The sequence below is a fragment of the Grus americana genome, chromosome 1, assembly GCF_028858705.1.
Source record: "Grus americana isolate bGruAme1 chromosome 1, bGruAme1.mat, whole genome shotgun sequence".
NCBI lineage: Eukaryota > Metazoa > Chordata > Aves > Gruiformes > Gruidae > Grus > Grus americana.
The window spans coordinates 200,351,174-200,369,878 of record NC_072852.1 but is presented as its reverse complement, the minus strand read 5'-3'; the positions used below and the strand labels follow the sequence as shown (position 1 = coordinate 200,369,878).

At 37.7% G+C, this 18,705-nt stretch overlaps 1 protein-coding gene across 2 annotated transcripts in view; it reads left to right on the top strand.

Annotated features, from left to right (window-relative positions):
* The window catches only part of PARP4 (poly(ADP-ribose) polymerase family member 4), a 54,810-nt gene that overhangs the window by 13,998 nt on the left and 22,107 nt on the right, over positions 1 to 18,705 (top strand). For both annotated transcript variants that reach the window (XM_054824944.1, XM_054824938.1), the window contains exons 8-20: positions 519 to 665; positions 1,908 to 2,045; positions 3,358 to 3,531; positions 5,180 to 5,340; positions 7,447 to 7,584; positions 8,879 to 8,977; positions 9,185 to 9,368; positions 10,126 to 10,288; positions 10,819 to 10,943; positions 12,696 to 12,827; positions 13,053 to 13,139; positions 13,618 to 13,782; positions 14,633 to 14,679. In XM_054824944.1, the coding sequence (XP_054680919.1) occupies positions 519 to 665; positions 1,908 to 2,045; positions 3,358 to 3,531; positions 5,180 to 5,340; positions 7,447 to 7,584; positions 8,879 to 8,977; positions 9,185 to 9,368; positions 10,126 to 10,288; positions 10,819 to 10,943; positions 12,696 to 12,827; positions 13,053 to 13,139; positions 13,618 to 13,782; positions 14,633 to 14,679 (1,760 nt within the window). The remainder of the gene's footprint in view (positions 1 to 518; positions 666 to 1,907; positions 2,046 to 3,357; positions 3,532 to 5,179; positions 5,341 to 7,446; positions 7,585 to 8,878; positions 8,978 to 9,184; positions 9,369 to 10,125; positions 10,289 to 10,818; positions 10,944 to 12,695; positions 12,828 to 13,052; positions 13,140 to 13,617; positions 13,783 to 14,632; positions 14,680 to 18,705) is intronic.

Here is an 18,705-nt window from a genome sequence, read left to right as displayed (position 1 = left end):
CCCTTCCCTTATCCACCGATGCTGTAACCCCATCATAGGAGGCCACCCACCATGATGACATGTTGAAATGCTGAAATGCTATAGCAAGTGATATTCTGGCCATCGTATTGAGAGCCAGCAAAGCTTGACTTGAGAGCGGCTTAAATGCATTTCTCAGCATACGAGTTATGTGTGCACTCTGGTATAGCGCTTGCAGTCTGTGTCATTGTAACAACATTAGATTCAAGTCAAAGGAGCTGTATCGGGGTGAATTTTGAGTAGTTCAACTGACAGAACAAGTTACTCCAGCATACATTTAGATGAACCTATCTTGTCACTATGGGGTTTGTATTTGAAGCTGTGTGCTTGGTCTTTGTGTCCCATGAACCCTCATTAAAGCACTGCCTTGTTGGGAGGCTGTTAAATCACAACCCAGAGGTTAAGTATGGATTGTCAGCTGTTAGAGCACTATCTGATAAAATTGATTCTTTAAGTCTCTATATAGTTTCTTTGACTAACTTTGCTCTTTCTATTTACAGAATAATAAACAATTCGTATATAATACTTCTGAAGAAATAAGAGAAAAGTATGAGACTTTTATTGCAGACTTGAAGAAGCAGGATTTCCTGCTCAGAGAAACTTTTCCATCAGAAGCAGAATCTCTAGCTTCTATAAAATTGCAAAAGGCTTGTACAACTTTCATGTTTACACTTTTCTGTCCTTAAGATTTGTTTTAGTTTCTAATTTTGTGAATGTGGTAAACATTGTCTAGATTACAGTGATACAGCCATAGGTTAAGGGAAACTCTTTATATGTGTTTTGAAATATTTTTTTTCCAGAATATTGAGTGAATGTTCCAAGTACTTAAACACATTAAAAACAAATGTAGTCATATTCATTATAGTTTTGGTTTTTTGAGGGACTATCCAGATGTCACAAGCTTGATGTAGATCGTATTGCAGTCAGTAACAGGACCCCCCCAATGGGAATAGCAGTTGGATTCTGCTCCCTAAAGCACTCTTCAGACAATGTTTTACTGCTATTTAAAATGGTTGTAGTGTGACAGAATTTTTTTTTCCATTTACTTTCTCACTGTACTTTATCTGCTTCTCTCTTCTACCATGGTAGGCCTCTACTATAGGGCACAACTGGCACATAGATGACATCCAGCAATGTTGAAAGGTCCACATATGTCCTTTAGTGATCTCAGAAGCTGTGTGGTTGATGCCATATAAACAAGCAATGTAGAATGTCCAAACTCGTGTGAGAACAGTTTAATGGCATCAAGTTTAATAGCAGCTTCTGGAGTTGTACAACAGTGAGAAAAAGCTCAGGGAAATGCTTTAACAATGTTCCTCAGAAAAACATGAGAAAATCTATTTTCACAACTCTTTTCCATGTATGAATTGCACTGACTTTTCATGGCCTTTCTATTCTCCTGTAGCTGTGTTGCTCCAATTTTTTATTTTCACAGGAATGTCTTTCCCACCAGAGCTTTCTGAACTAGAGATCTAGTGTCATCTGTTAGAGATGTTACAAAACACCAGCCATTTTGAACCATCTGTTCTTTTACCAACTGTGCAAAAAAGGAAGTGGCTGGGATCTGCAGACTATTATGTCCGTGTACCTGATAGTACAATGTACTGAAGACACTAAGCAAATCAACTTCTGTCTTCTCCAAGACTTTATGTCTCAATTTTCAAGAGAGATCATGGCCATCTGGCCTGTCATGCTCTCCAGTTGAAAGAATTTATAAAAGCAAACCTTCCCTTCAGTTCAGTGGGACTGAAGAAATTATACTAAGCATAAATGAGCATTGTACACTGTATTGTTTATGAGAATAGGCAAGTTTAATTATCTGAGTGAGAACTTCACTGTCATGACTTGCATCTTTGTCTTTTTGCTGAATTGTGTTTATTTTACTACAGTTACTTCTAGAAGAAGCCATCCATTCAAGTGCTATATGTCAGGAAGTTAGTGATTTTGTGGAATTGATCTGGGCAGAAGCTATTGGCCACCTGGATAGTTTACTACTTGAACCGGTAAACAACATAAGCCTAAATGATGTAAGTTAATTCTTGTTACTCTGTGAGGATGAATATGTGAATGCTGTCAGAAGTAATTTGTTTCCCAGCAAATGCCTATGTTTCAGATTGGGATCGGTAATTGCACTTTTGATACTCCTGCACTTCAACAAATCCATACTTCAGAAATTTTTATCTCAAATTTTGCTTCAGAATCATGACACTAAAAACATGCTGTGTTCCCTAGGGCAGATGGCTCTTTTCCATTTTATAGCAATTTACACAATTTTTATGGGAGGATCTCTTCCATGAGATAAGTCAAGTCATATAAGAAGACAGTCATAGAAGACAGTGCATAATAGGTTACTGTCTCCTCACAGTATGTTTCAACCATACTTCAGTCAGCCATTCTCTTGTAATGGAAAAATAGTTTTAATTATAGTCCCTGTCTGCATTATCAGATGGCACATGTAATTAACAGCCAGCTACTCTGAAGGCCTTTGGATATTACAGCTGTTATTAAGAGTAACGTGCCTGTCCACCCCTTTGTTAACTCTGCGGCTCATTTAGTCTCACTTTCCCACATACCTCAATTTTTTTGCTTTGCTCCCTAGACATTTAAGAGGATAATGTTTATTCACGTAATTTAAATTCATATAACTTAACAAACAGCCAACAAAATGGCTGTTTAAGACAAGAGTTTTGTTCATCTCTGTTATCCCTGAAAGCAAAATTACCTGAAGGTTATGTTGGTATTAAATTGGAAGAGCTTTGCCAGTAGAAGGTCCCCAATTCTGGAATGACTTTGCCTTAATCGTATTACATAAAACTCACTTTTGATGCTCTTCAGCTGTTGTATGGTAGAAGAATATTCCTTTCACTTTTTAAGGCAAAATAATACACATTTATGTAGGTTCTGGTGAGTAAGTAGTACATTGGTAATATTGTATACACATACTGAGAGACAGTAGTAAGTACATTGCACAAATCAGCAAATACATAAAGGAAATGCTGTTTGTGGTAATGCTTTTTATGAGGTGCAATTGTATGGATATTAAGATTCCTAACATATTTCAGGTAGGTGAAATTTTATAAATATTTGATAAATAATTTTCAAAATACCTCTGCTTGAGGTACTTTACATCTAGCTCAGTATAAGGGCAGAATAATATCCAACGTTTGCATACTGTTTTCATATCCTAGCTGCAAGAAAATATTTTGTGGGCATTGCACTACCAAGAGTTAAAGTTTTATTTCAGTGTGGAATTAAATGATCCATTTTGAGTATTTATTGCTTTGCATTCTTTCTGCAATTTTGCAATACCTTTCAGTTTAATAATCTCTTCTTTTAAAGGTGAGCAAAGCAGAAGGTATTTTACTCCAAGTGAAGAATGCACTGGATGAGGAAACTAATGAGGTGGCACTACAAAAGATGATGATGGAATTCTATCAAGTTATACGTCACAAAACTGAAGTAGACTATAAAGTTTCCAAAAAGCTGTTATCTAGAAAACAGGACCTGTGTCAGGTAACTTTTCCAGATTGCTAGTAAGTCCTGATCTGCACTGTGCTACACCAGTTTTGAACATGCTCACTAGATAAATTGTCAGGATGCTTGCACAGCTAGTCACAAGCTGTCCGTTTAAATAACTAATTTATTGGAATCTTACAAATAGAGTAACGCTCATGGGGGGAGTTCAGTGTTTTGAACGGGAAGACCAGTTGCTGTCCAGATAGTGACAGGAGTTTCCATTGCAATCCTTGTTGTGGTGGCATCTTCAGCTGGATCAAATGAGAATCACAGAACTGTTGTTATCATCCAGCTGACCCTAGCAACTACTCCAGGAAATAAACAATCAATTTCTATTGTTTATCTTAAACTATACACAAAATATATCTAAGCTATTTTAACTATATACAAAGACTGTTCTGTGTAGCCTTTCCGTTCCTGCGTATGCAGGAACAGTTTCTAGAGACTATTTAAAATTACCAATCTATGTACAGCTTGGTCCCTACAGCACAAAGTGCTTGGGGGAGTTCCCTGGGCTGCCTGGATTGTTAGCGCAAGAACTTAGTCAGCACATCTAAACAGATAACATCTATCAGTTGGTCTAAGTTGTCTTATCTTTGCAGAAACTCTCTGGGAAATTCTCAGCCTGCCGGGGGAATTGCCGACGAGGCGTGCTGAGTGTGCGCACAGATGCAGCCCCTGTGCCCAGCAGCAAGGGCTGGCTGCTCCGTAAGGGCAGGTGGATGGGGCTGTGGGTGAAAGTGAGCAAGGCCAGGGCAGTTACACCGCTGGCAGGGGCTTAGTCCCACGGTACCCAAATAGGAAGAGCAGAGCAGGTGACAGTGACTGCTGGTGATAGTAGCCAGGGCCAGTCTCTGAAGAGGTGAGAGGCTTTCAGGGCTCTGACAGCTATATCACTCTTGTAACTACAGAGAAAACTCAAATTTTCTCCTTGTATTGCAATTATAATGTGAATTCCATAGATTCTGCTAGATACACCTCTTCCTGGTGTATCTGATATCCACAAGTCAGTCTTCTGTAAGCTACAAAATGTAAAGGGGGAGAGGTAGGGAGGCTCCTTACTGTTCTAAAAGAACATATATTAATAGTACCTTTAAACTTGGAAATCTTTTGATAATTAAAACCTTTTGATATTTCTGATATATATAAAAAAAATTCCTATGTCTCATTAAGCTTTCCCATGGCTTAGTGAACTGTACAATCTTTTCAAAGTTACATGTCCGTCTTTCTCCTGCTCTGAGAAAATTACATGGGTGCCTTGTGCTACTGCCCTAGCTGAATAGTGACATCAGGGACATGACAGATTCTAACAAGTAAGGATTACCTCATAAGCAAAATCAAAATGGTAACCAAGCATAAATACTGGTTTGTGGAGCTGTTAAGAGCAGGCTCCATCCACAGCTTAATCTGGAGTTGTACAGAAGCAGTTTAACACTATTTCTTATATACCCTTTTCTTCTGAACTGTTTTCATGGCATTCTACAGCCATTTGCTCTTGTTCCGAACTGTATCTAACAAGTGGAAATGTTCTTTTGAGTATTCCATTTCATTGTTACTATGCTGTAACTTTATATAATTCAGTCTGGTTTGCATGTTTCCTTAATTAAATGTACCAAGTACTCATAAATTTCTGACTATTTTCTAGCTAATCAGAGACATGCTTAATATACGGGAAACAAATATGTCGTGCCCAAACCCATCATCATTGACCAAATACCGGGCTCTGAGGTGCAAGATTGAAGCCGTTGACTCAACAAGTTATGAATTCCTCAATGTTAAACAACAAGTGTTAAAAAACAATTACAAGTGAGTTATGCAATAATTCCAGTAACATTCAAGATATAGTGCACAAAATACCTCTAAAGAGAACTGAATTACCAGGTTCTGTTACTGTGCAGTGTTGATTGCACTAATGGGATTGTAGAACTGGCATATTTACCATAACCTATACTAGAGTGAAATGGAAGTAAATAAAAAAAAAAAAAAACCCCACAACTGAAAATTATCATATTGTTCAATTTTGGTGGGTTATTTTTCTGTTTGGGTTTTTTTTTGTTTTTTAATTGTGAAAACCTGTCTATTTATAGGAGTGATTAAAATAAGATATATGGGGTCTAGGCTTGTTTACTCTGCTTCTCAGTATTTATTTCCAGGCATTTTATAAAATAACTGGAAAGTAAACATGGAAGTAAAATTTTGGTTTCTGCAGAGTAAAACAAATGGGGTTTTTTTCTGTGTGAATAAGCTTGATGAGGGTGGGAGAGAATACCTGGTCACCTTTTGATTACATATAGAACTTGCCATCCCTCTCTAGTTAGCTTTCGGTTGTGTGAAAAAGATGTATTCCTGGGAAGTTATTCTGTAGATTTGCCTATAATTCTATTTAATGTTCTTGACATTAGCTTCTAACTGGGCACCCTGTCTCTTTTGATTAATAAAATTAAAAAATAGGTAAATATGGAAAAATTAAAGAGAAGGTGGTACTAGAAATGGAATAATCAATGGTTAGATCATTAATACAGGGAAGAATGACGTGGGCTTCAATTACACATATATAGTCACTCCAAGTTTATTTTTACTGAGTAAACATGCTGTTAAGCAGCTAAGGTCTAAACCTACCTAGCAACTACAGATTACTAAGTGCTTGTACCCAAACATATATTGCTCAACTATGGAAGAAGCACTGTGCTTGGAACACACAAACTTCTGTTTCTCTTCAGTAAAGTTCAGTAGCTGGCTTTCACTTGACATTTTGTCTGAATTTTTAAATCATTTAAAATTAATAGAACAATAGTTTATATGGCTCAGTTCCACCTTATAGTTCTTTGTGACAGAAACAATTGAGTAAAGTTCTGGGGAATTTGCTGTTACCTGAACCCAGGGGACTGCTCTTTGTCGATAGCAGTTATCTATGTTAGAACCTATATACTAATTCATAAACTAACTAATCGTAAGCACAGGATTTTCCCCAAAAACCTTTACTCTACTCTTATATAACAAATAAGCATAATGACATTGCAAGAATTGGACCATATTTAGTCCCTTTCAGTCTCTGACTGATTTTAATCTAAAATCAATTTTAAAAAGCTTCAACTGCAGTAGAAGCATGTTAAAGGATCAAGGTCCAAGTAAGGTTCTTAAAAAAAAGAAAACAAAACCAAAAAAACCTTCATATAAGAAAGTTCATTTAGCAGCTTCATAAATTAGGACATAATATATATCTAATCCTCAATAAAAGAAACACACAGTTTGAGTAAAGTGTTCAGAATTACAGAAGAGGCTGGGTCCTATTTACCAATATTATTTTAGCATTTAGGAACTCAAAACTTGACTGAAGATTATTGCATTGAAGATTATGCTCAAAAGCATAAAGGTTTGATTTATAAACAGGGCTTCATGCTTTTATTTTCCAGGTGCTACCTACTTTCAGTATCTAAATCTAAAATTATGATCCTTAAGTCCTCTTCTCAGTTAGTTTTTAAATCCAGAGGTTCCTCACTGTGTGACAGGAATCCTAGAATCCTAAAACTATCTTCTGGATATTTCATAGTGTATCACAAATATTACAGACTCTGAGCTCCATAGAGTTATATGGGGTTTTTTTACGTCACATCTTTGAATTTAGATCCCAAAATGTCGAATGAGATTATATGACTTTAAGCATGAAAACACATTTTTGATTTCTCCCTGTCTAAACAGGTCTTGAACTTAGTCATTAAGTTTTTAATATCTCTGGTGATTGTTCTCTTATGCTATTTTTTAACATTTGCCACCCAAATTGCTAACACCAAAAACAAAAAAAAAGTTGACCATTACTTGGAGATTTAGAAGAATACATTATCTTTCAGCAGTGTATTGATCTTAAATGCACTAAATCATGAGATCTCAATGATGATTTCAAATTTCTTGCAGTGACTGTCCAGTGAGAATTTTACAAGTTTATAGGGTTGGCAGAATAAGTGAAACAGCAGAATTTCTGAGCAGTCTTGGAAACATTCAGTCCTTATTCCATGCATCATCTGTGTGCAACTTCATGGGAATTCTTTCCAGGTAAAAATTTACATTCCCTTTTTTGTGACATTGAATCAGGCTTAACTATATTCTTAAATATATTTTGACTTTTAATTTTTTTTATTAAGCTCTTTTGCGTCATTTACCCTATTTTTTATTGTTAACATTTATATGAACATCCGTATACTTCTACAGACCTCTGGATGGAAAAATCAATCTTTTGTAATGATAAATGTAATTACTCTCCGGATAGATTAGACTTGAGTTGCAGCTATTTGGATATGATGGTGAGGAGTGTCATTTAAATCCAGATGAAAGATGACAAAATCGAGAGAGTAGGAGAGCCATGGCTGTGTGGAAAATTTATTCTCTTTTAGGAAAGAATTGCATTGACGATGTCCTCCTTCCAGTTCTGTACATTCTTTCCCCACAACTACTGTATTTGGCATACTTTTAGATTATCATAGTTTCCTGGATTAACAGAATATCTAGTTCTGTGACTGAATACCATGAATTCACTCAGGCATGGTAATAATGCTAAAATAATATAACCTCTAGTAGCCTGACATGTTTAAATCCTCATCATAGCATGTATGCAGTGAATATCCGCCACTGAAAATTTAAGGATGTTTGAAAAAATATATGTGATATATGACACTATCAGAATTCAAATACCTCAGAAGTCATATTAGCATCTGTTTTCCTCATACTGCAGATTTTAATTGTAAGTTACAAAACTGTTGAACTTATTTAAATATTCTGTCTTTTTACATTCTTTATATATAAAATGTCTTCTGTGGGCATCAATCGGTAGTAAATCAAATGTCTCATAAACAGTCTGAGGATGATATCTCTACACTATTAGGTTTCCAAATCAAACATTTGAAAAGTTTCCAAGTATCCATTCCCCAGCATTCTACTTTTAAAACTCATACTCTCTTTTTCTTAGATACAAAAATTTCATACATTTTTTTGAAATTAAATGCAGCATAGTTGCCAGAAATGTAGAACTACTCATTTAATAACCAAAAAATTATTTTGAATGTTTGGCAATGAATCTGGAAAATGCATTGGTTTTCTGCTAAATGAAAAAGAGCTAACAGTCTTTATTGCTTATGTAATCAGTGTCTTGGTGATTAATGTGACTTTGTGATTTATTTTTTTATAAATAGACTTTAATTTCCTTGAGTGTCTATGGATGGTTTTTGTAAAGTGTATTTTCTGTTTATGCTCTGTGGTTCATAACTGCACAATGTGTATTAGCCCACAAGCTATATGCAAAAGTATTTTGCACTTCATTCATTATGTGACTTTTTTTTTTTTTTTTCTCTAGAGGACTCCTATTGCCTAAAGTGGTTGTTGAAGATCATGGCCTGCAAAGAACTGACGCTGGTAATCTGGGCAGTGGTATTTACTTCAGTGATTCTGTTAGGTCTGAATAACGTCAATATCTCTTTATTCCTTGTCTATTATTTTTACTTTTTAAATTAAGTAGATGTAATGCTTAATACTTTTAAGGTAATTTAATTATAAAGTTTATTCTTGTCCATCTATTCAGAAGTACTTCTCCTTAAACTCCTACGATGTTTACAGTAATACAAATTTTAATAAAATGTGTATGATCTTTCTTTACTTGTAGCGCCAGTATTAAGTATTCTTCACCCAGTGAAATGGATGGAACCCGACTCCTGGCAGTTTGTGACGTGGCACTTGGATCCTGTGTAGATTTGTGTGAACGAGATTATTCATTAAATAATGCACCATCAGGTTATGACAGCGTGCATGGAGTCCGTAAAACAGCAGATGTCTCTTCAGACTTTGAGGTACTGATGCTGCAGTATTGGGCACTTGAAAAGGCACCAAGTTTTGGATTTATTACACCAGTGGTAGATAGCAGAATGAGTGTAACCTGCATTTCAGTTCTTCAGACACTAAATCACTAAACAGTAATGCGTAAAATCACTTGTCTGACTTGCAGCCTGTAAAGTGCATATAAAACTTCTAAGCCTCTAAGTTGCTATTTGTAAAGAATTCGTGCAAGAAAACAATACTTAAAAGAAAGATGTGAATATTATATTTTATTATAACTGAATCATTGTATAAATATCTGGTTTGCGATATTAAAATTGTTATTTGGAAGTGATATTCTTCTTTGTATGGAATAAGAAATCACTACCATGGAAGGTTCATTGTTTTGTAAATGAATTCAGCTGATAAAAATCCCTGTCCTAATAGGTTGGTATTCTAAGGCAGGGATGATAGCTGTAGTAGTACACTAACAGATATAGTTGCTGTCTAGATATCCACCATTTTTTATTTTTTTCTTAGTTATTTTGAGGAATGATTGTGCTATACAGACTAAAGGAAATATAAGGAGTCTGGAGAATGAATACAAAGTGAGAAGATAAGAAATTCAAGTGGTAGTGATACAGAGAGATCAGGACAGTGAAAATAAAAGCTGTAAAATTATTATTTTTCAGAAATGATGTGTCAGGTTCACCTCTTAATCAAGTTGCCTTGGTTTAGATATTATCTACAGCTTTGTTTTTGTTGTAAAATACCTTTCTTTGTTTCTACCAGGACGATGAATTTGTTGTGTATAAAACCTGTCAGGTTAAAATTAGATATGTTGTTAAGTTTTGCCTTGCTGAAGATCAAATAAAACCATTTCAGCCTGCAATTGGGGTGGAACTGGATCAAGAAAACAATAAGCAAGAGTCGCAACATCATTTACAGCATGAAAGTAAGAAATGTTTTCTGTTTGTATATTTACTTGCATCCAGAGTTTCCTAAATACTTACCAGAACCCTTTTTAGAGTACTTGTATGAAGATAACATACTAAAAAATAATTGGTAGTTTATTTGCAGATGTTACCAAATTAGTGATTACCATTTGGCATCTGTTTAACAGATTTCCTATAGGCATAATTACCAACAGCAGCTGCAACTCCTCCTGTCACAGTGTGTTTCAAGAGAAGCACAGGAAGCACTTATGCATAAATCATCAGATGGTCTTTAAATAATGCAACTGCAAGGTTCTAAACAAAGACCTTGTAAGACCTTACAGAACTATCATGAACTTATGATCTGTTAGACAGCAATACAGCTCAGCAATACAACACAGTTATTCATAACAGAAACTGAATGTTACTTCTTGTGTTCTGAATTGTGTAAAAAATTATGGGCTGTTGATACAGGATTAGTTTCAATCATCCTTCCTGAATGTATATTTCAAGAAATACCTTTTTAATCTTTTGTAAACTCTTTGTTTAGGCTATGCGTTACCAAATGCAAACCTTTCGAATCCTGTGAAAACTGGTCTTCAGGACAGATTGGGAAATCCTGTCCCTTTGGAAGGTGTTCATATCAAGGGGAGGATAATAGACTTTGTAGCACAGGTAGAGTATGCTATTTATTGTCCTGTTCCATAACTCAGCCCTGAAAAATTAACCATTTGTTAAATAGTGTTTTAGTCAAAATGCGATTTAGTGTTTAGTTAATTAAAAAAAAAAAAAGGCAATTCAAATTCAATCGCTAAATGAAGGAAAGTCCTGAAAATGAGTGGAAACAATTTTTATTCTGAGAGATGTGTAGTCAAACAAATGACAAAAGCTCTTTGGTCAGTGAAAGGCTTGGTTTTATTTTTATGTCTGTTTTCTACCTATGCATAATCAAGTCACCATTGTAGAGAAGCTTTATGCAGTAGTGTACATGTTCTGTTCCCTTTAAAAGACCTTCTTGGTGATCTGTTTGCCAGCTGAATTATAAACCAGTGAGAAATACCTAGGATAATTAAAGCTTTCTGGAAATGTACTTGTATTTCGGTTTCGACTTTGGTTAGACAACCTAAATTAGCTGTCACAAGTAAAATATCGATCAATACAGTAGAACTTGCTATTCTAGCCTGAAAATTAGCTAATAAAAGTTAGCCAAACAGGCTAAAATAAGGGCCCACCTTGTATTTTAGTACATATGCACTAAGAACACATTCTGTCAAGTCACAGGTCTTTTCCCAATCCTGGTGCATAATTCCACAATCTTCCCCCCTTCAGCTGCATCCTGTCTGGAGCAGTCTTGACCAAGCTAAAGCCATGGTTTTACTGAGTTGTGTCACATGTCTATCTCTGCACATGAATTCGTATTCAGGGGTTTCCAGTGCCAACGTAGCTTCATAAAAGTAAACAATGTTTTTTTATATGTTGTTGCTAAAGCCTTAAAAAAGAAAGCAGGGAAAAACAGGAGAGAAAAGTTGTTGAAAGAATTGTCTGCAAATGAGTCTGTGCTTAAACCATTCTGACACAACTGTTGTCTCATCTGTCTGATTCCTTTGAACAGCTCTTCCTCTCATGAGGGATTGTTGGGGTTTGTTTGTTTGTTTTTCATTTTGTTTGTTGTTGAGGGTTTTTTGTCTGGTTTCCTGTGGAATGAATTATTATCCAGTGGCATCTGTTCTATGGTCCAGTCCATCAAAGCAGAGAACAGTCTATAAGGCTGAGGTACAGAGCATAAACCAGAAATGATCAGATGACAAGAGACAATAAGAATGGCAGCAAAGGGGAATGAGGAATTGCTTGAATTTTGTTATGACACAAGAGAAGTAAACAGAAGAGCAGATGTGAGAAGAAAGTCAGATGCAATCTGCCACCTCAGAGACAGAAATTCTGTCAGTAGAAGATGGATACTATACATATAGAAGTAACATAGGCTTTTGCAAACATCCCTTTCATAAAAATAGACCCATCTCTTTGCGGAGGTTTACTCTTACTTCTTGTTTAGTCCTTACTGGTTTGAAACTATTATAGACCTATTGCAGTGGTGGCTTCTTTTGTAGGCAATAGCTTGACAGCTCCGACTCTGCCAATATGTCAGATAACCTTTAGAAGGTCATGGTTTACTCTTCTTCTGGAAAAGATTTGATTAATGATTTAGAGATTAAAAGTTCTACAGCTCCTTGCATGTTTCTGGAGATGTGTCAAGCACTGATGAATGTTACACCTTCATTTCTAAGGTACAAATAGGAGTTCCAATGGTGGCATACCTATTGACATTTTGCAGTGCAAAGCAGTTATGCTGTTACCCTTAAATGTTTAAACCCTTGATGTTTAAATCACGTTTTAACATTACAGTTACATGAAAAACATTCATTTCAGGTAGTAATGTTTCAGACCTACACCAATCAAAACAGTAAACCGATTGAAGCTAAATATGTTTTTCCTTTGGATGATAAAGCTGCTGTTTGTGGATTTGAAGCTTTTATCAATGGAAAACATGTCATTGGAGAGGTAAAATGTTATTGTACTTTGCCTTTGATTTAGCTCCTTCAGTCTCTAAAATCCGAAAGCACTTAATTAGTAATGAAGATGCACAACACTAATTTTGGTTTCTCTCATGTCCTTTGTTGTTACCACTTGACTGGATTTCAAGGTAGTCACATCATTTAAGAGAATATTGGTTAAGCTTTCTGTCTATAGAGATGAAATGACGTATTTTGGAACAATCTTTCATAGGTTAAAGAAAAGAAACAAGCACATAGGGAATATTGGAAAGCTATCAGTCAGGGTGATGGAGCTTATCTGATGGACCAGGATGCACCGGTATGTTGAATATTGTGGTTTAGTACCTACTTGAAAATTTTGCAGTTGTCCAAGTACAGATTCTTTGATGAATCATGTCTTTGTTGAGAAACTCTTTTTTATGAGAACTTATTTGGACCATACATTTGATTGTTTTTAAAAACAACTATTGCTTCTTCAAATATGCACTATGGCATACATAAACCAGATATTTCTCTTTCAGGTGGTTTCCTTTTTTTTTTTTTTTTTTTTTTTTTGAAGGATTGATATATTCAGTACCTATTGATCAGTTTTTGCCAGAAATTAAGGAATTAGTGAAAGTTTGACATTTCATATCATAGTCCCATTTTTCCTTACATTTCACCAAAACCAAATAGTAATTTCTGTGTTAGCATTTGGTTTCGCTGTGCCTAAATACCAATTTAATTACTGTTTTGGAAAACATAGGCTTTAATGATGTCATTAAAGCTAGTTTTGTTTTGTTTTGGCATTTTTTTAGGATATTTTTGTAATAAGTGTTGGAAACTTACCTCCAAATTCTACAGTTGTGATCAAAATCACCTATATCACTGAACTGAGTTTTCAGCATGGTTGTATCACCTTTCATCTGCCTGCTTCTGTGTCACCATGGCAACAGGACAAAGCATTAAATGAAAACACACAGGTTTGTTAAACTACAATCTTAAAATAGCATCTTCTTGTTTTGAAGCAAAAGTTCTGTGCCTAGGGGATTGTAGTTACACAAGAGGCTTCTGTAAGTTTATGATTGTTTTTGTTTTCATTTCTTCTCTTTTGTCAGAAGATAATTGTTTGTAACCTTTCTTGTCATAAAGCAATGTGAACACACACATAAGAATGCTGAGATTGGTAGAAAGCCTCTAACTGTCTCTGAGGATGTAATTGCTTCTGCAGGACTTAGAAAGTTGACTTGAGTTGGCATGTGTTAGATCTCATATTTTGAGTTATCTGCTATTTCTGTGCTGCTGTTCCTCCTTTGGCTTGCAAAGACATGGTATTATCTCCATCATGAAACAGCAGCTGAGCATCTGCTGAACACTCTATCATTATCCTTCTCTGCTTCAGGGACAAGGTTGCCCATCCATTTCTTTGGATGCCCTTGATGGCTCCTGAATTATCCAGGTGGGAGGGGCGGTCATTTCTGTATTTAAGTGCTAGCAAAGAGCCAGAGATTGTCCTTGTGGTCATAGTCCCTGTGAGATTGTATAACTGTATCATATCTGACTGTTCAACAATCGTGCCTTCTGCTTCAGAGATGTGTTATACTGAGTTCTGAAGTTCTCTGTGTCCTTGGGAGAGAAACATGCACGGGTTCATCTGAATTTTAGCTGCTGTGATGCTCAGATAACAAAGCTGAATGATTAAAAGAAGTAAAGAGAGTTCCATGTAGTCTCAACTTAGTAATACAAGAGAAAGGAGCTCCTGGGCAGTAAGTGTCGGGAATGACATACAAATATTTCATAACTGGCAGTTTAAAAAATTTTTTTTCTTTGTAGGATACAATAAAAAAGGTGTGTGTTAAACAATTAAAACCACAGAAAAAGTAAGTCACTTTCATTAATATTGTTATTTGCTTTATTTTATCAATGCCTTAAATGATTAAAATATTTAAAATTAACATTTTTCTACTTCTGTGGAATATTTGATGGTAAGTTGCATTATCAAGAAACTAATTTAATTTCACCCTTCACTCTTATCTGTTGTTATCCTTAGATAGGTATATATCATAGGGGAATAACTTCTAATTATTACACTCCTTTTCTTCACTAAATACTTCCTTTTGTTTCAGAAACACTTCTGTTATTAAGGATTATATATAAATTCCCAAGTCACAAAACTTAATGAGACCATGACAAGCCCTGGTCCTTATGGGGGACTTCAACCACCCCGACATCTGCTGGAGGGACAACGCAGCCATGCACAAGCAATCCAGGAATTTCCTGGAATGTGTCAATGGCAACTTTCTCCTCCAAGTGACAGAGGAGCCCACAAGGAGAGGTGCCATGCTGGACCTTATTCTCACCAATAAGGAGGGCCTGGTAGGGGACGTCAAGCTCAAGGGCAGCCTTGGCTGCAGTGACCACGAAATGGTGGAATTCAGGATCCTCAGGGCAGCGAGGAGGGTGCACAGCAAGCTCACTACCCTGGACTTCAGGAGAGCAGACTTTGGCCTCTTCAGGGATCTGCTTGGTAGAATACCATGGGACAAAGCCCTAGAAGGAAGAGGAGCCCAAGACAGCTGGCTAATATTCAAGGATCACTTCCTCCAAGCTCAGGAGCAAGGCATCCCAGCAAAGAGGAAGTCAAGCAAAAACACCAAGAGGCCCCCATGGATGAACAAGGAGCTCCTGGGCAAACTCCAACACAAAAAGGAAGCCTACAGAGGGTGGAAGCAAGGGCAGGTAGCCTGGGAAGAATACAGAGAAACTGAGCAGCCAGGGAGCAGGTTAGGAAAGCCAAAGCCCTGACAGAAATTAGTTTGGCCAGGGATGTCAAGGACAACAAGAAAAGCTTCTATAGGTATGTTAGTGATAAGAGGAGGATGAGGGAAAATGTGGGTCCCCTCCGGAATAAAATGGGTGACCTGGTTACCCAGGATATGGAGAAGGCTGAGGTACTCAATGACTTCGTTGCCTCAGTCTTCACTGGCAAATGCTTGAGCCACACTGCCCAGGTCACAGAAGGCAGGGACTGGGAGAATGCAGAACCGCCCACTGTAGGAAAAGATCAGGTTCGAGAATATCTAAGGAACCTGAAGGTGCACAAGTCCATGGGACCTGATGAGTTGCATCCGCGGGTCTTGAGTGAACTGGCGGATGAAGTGGCCAGGCCGCTCTCCATCATATTTGAGAAGTCCTGGCAGCCTGGTGAAGTTCCCGCTGACTGGAAGAGGGGGAACATAACCCCCATTTTTAAGAAGGGTAAAAAGGAAGACCCAGGGAACTACAGGCCGGTCAGTCTCACCTCCATGCCTGGCAAGATTATGGAGCAGACCCTCCTGGAGACTATGCTCAGGCACATGGAAGATAAGGAGGTGATTGGTGACAGCCAACACAGCTTCACTAAGGGCAAATCGTGCCTGACAAATTTGGTGGCCTTCTATGATGGGGTTACAGCGTTGGTGGATAAGGGATGGGCAGCTGACGTCATCTACCTGGACTTGTGCAAGGCATTTGACACTGTCCCGCACGACATCCTTGTCTCTAAACTGGAGAGACATGGATTCGATGGATAGACCACTTGGTGGATAAGGAATTGGCTGGATGGTCGCACTCAAAGAGTTGTGGTCAACAGCTCAATGTCCAAGTGGAGAACAGTGATGAGTGGCGTTCCTCAGGGGTCAGTACTGGGACCGGCACTGTTCAACATCTTTGTTGGCAACATGGACAGTGGGATCGAGTGCACCCTCAGCAAGTTTGCCGACGACACCAAGCTGTGTCGTGTGATCGACATGCTGGAGGGAAGGGATGCCACCCAGAGGGACCTTGACAGGCTGGAGAGGTGGGCCCGTGCAAACCACATGAAGTTCAACAAGGCCAAGTGCAAGGTCCTGCACATGGGTTGGCGCAATCCCAAGCACAGCTATAGGCTGGGCGAGGAATGGATTGAAAGCAGCCCTGAGGAGAAGGACTTGGGGGATGTTGGTGGACGAGAAGCTCAACATGAGCCTGCAGTGTGCGCTTGCAGTCCAGAAAGCCAACCGTGTCCTGGGCTGCATCAAAAGAGGTGTGACCAGCAGGTCGAGGGAGGTGATCCTGCCCCTCTACTCTGCTCTCGTGAGACCCCACCTGGAGTACTGCGTCCAGCTCTGGGGGCCCCAGTACAGGAGAGACATGGAGCTGTTGGAGAGAGTCCAGAGGAGGTCCACGAAGCTGATCAGAGGGCTGGAGCGCCTCTCCTATGAGGACAGGCTGAGAGAGTTGGGATTGTTCAGCCTGGAGAAAAGGTGGCTCTGGGGAGATGTAATTGCGGCTTAGCAGTACCTGAAGGGGCCTACAGGAAAGATGGTGAGGGACTGTTTATGAGGGAGTGTAGTGACAGGACAAGGGGGAATGGGTTTAAGCTGATGGAGGGTCAATTTAGATTAGATATTAGGAAGAAATTCTTGACTGTTAGAGTGGTGAGGCACTGGAACGGGTTGCCCAGAGAGGTTGTGGAGGCCCCATCCCTGGAAGTGTTTAAGACCAGGCTGGATGAGGCTTTGGGCAATGTGGTCTAGTGGAGGTTGTCCCTGCCCATGGCAGGGGGGTTGGAACTAGATGATCTTTAAGGTCCCTTCCAACCCAAACCATTCTATGATTCTATGATCTTCATATTTTTCAATATCACTGCACTTAATATTTTAACCTTTCTTTGCATTTGCATTTTAAGTAAAAAATTACAGTTATCTGAAACTGTGATGTTGCTGGTAAAGAAGATTTCTTGGAAACTGAGTATTAATAATTATATTCCCAGTAGCATTTCTGCATATGGCCATTCTCAACCAGAATAACAAGTAATGCAGGTAGTAGTAGCAGTAAATGTGTCAAAACTTAATGCTATTCATATTTCCATATTAAAGCCCATGAAAAGTGCTCTTCATGACCATGTTCTAGGTTCTTCTCTGCTCTTTCTGCAAAGTAGGCACAAAACCCCATCTGTAATCATTTTCTGAAGTTATATTTAACTGGAAATAGTGTTTCCTATTATTAACTTGCTTTTATTCAGTACAATTACTACTGGTTAGTAGCAATATTGTACTGATCAGCTAAAGATTTGATGCCATTTTTGCCATATATCAGGAATAGATTAACGAATTCATACACTACACATCCAGTTGTAGAAAAGGTATTTAAAATGATAATACAATTTAATTTTTAGTGTTAAGGGAAACTAGAAAATATGAATAAGAAACACTTAAGAATAGTTACTGTGTGAGGATGGAGATCACATATCTCTATCTCACTCTTTCCAGCTTCAAGTTCTAGAAGGACTAGCACAAAGACATCCAAGTTACCTGCAAACTTACTAATATATTAATAACATAATATGTTTTTCTGGCAGCAGGCTGTTTCTTGCTGCAGATACTTTGGGGCTGTGCTGTGTATTGCATGTTTTATCCACAGGCATCTTAAGGATAATGGACATGTGGCTGTAAATAGAAAATAATTGCTCATATGATATGCAGAGGATAGAGATTCATGGTACATTAATAATAATAATTGAGATTAGGACTCACAGTAGTCAAGAATATGGATTAAAATAGGCCCATGTAACAAAAATGCTGTAAGACTGACAAATGCAAGGCTACATGTAGATGAAATGATTGCAGCCCTACGCATCTACATCTTGGGAGATTACACCCTGAAAGACAGCGACTGCCAGTAACCCAGGGTTTATTACTCACCCAGTGAGTCAACAACCTGGAATGAACAACCACTGTGATACTGGGGCAAAAATGGCTAATGCAGTCCCAAAATATGCAAACAAAGAACTAGGGAAGAGAGAAGATTATTTTACTTTGTCAGGCAAGACTGACTGAAATTGTCAAAATGCCAATTGGAGGACCTTAAGAAAAAAAAAAAAAGGC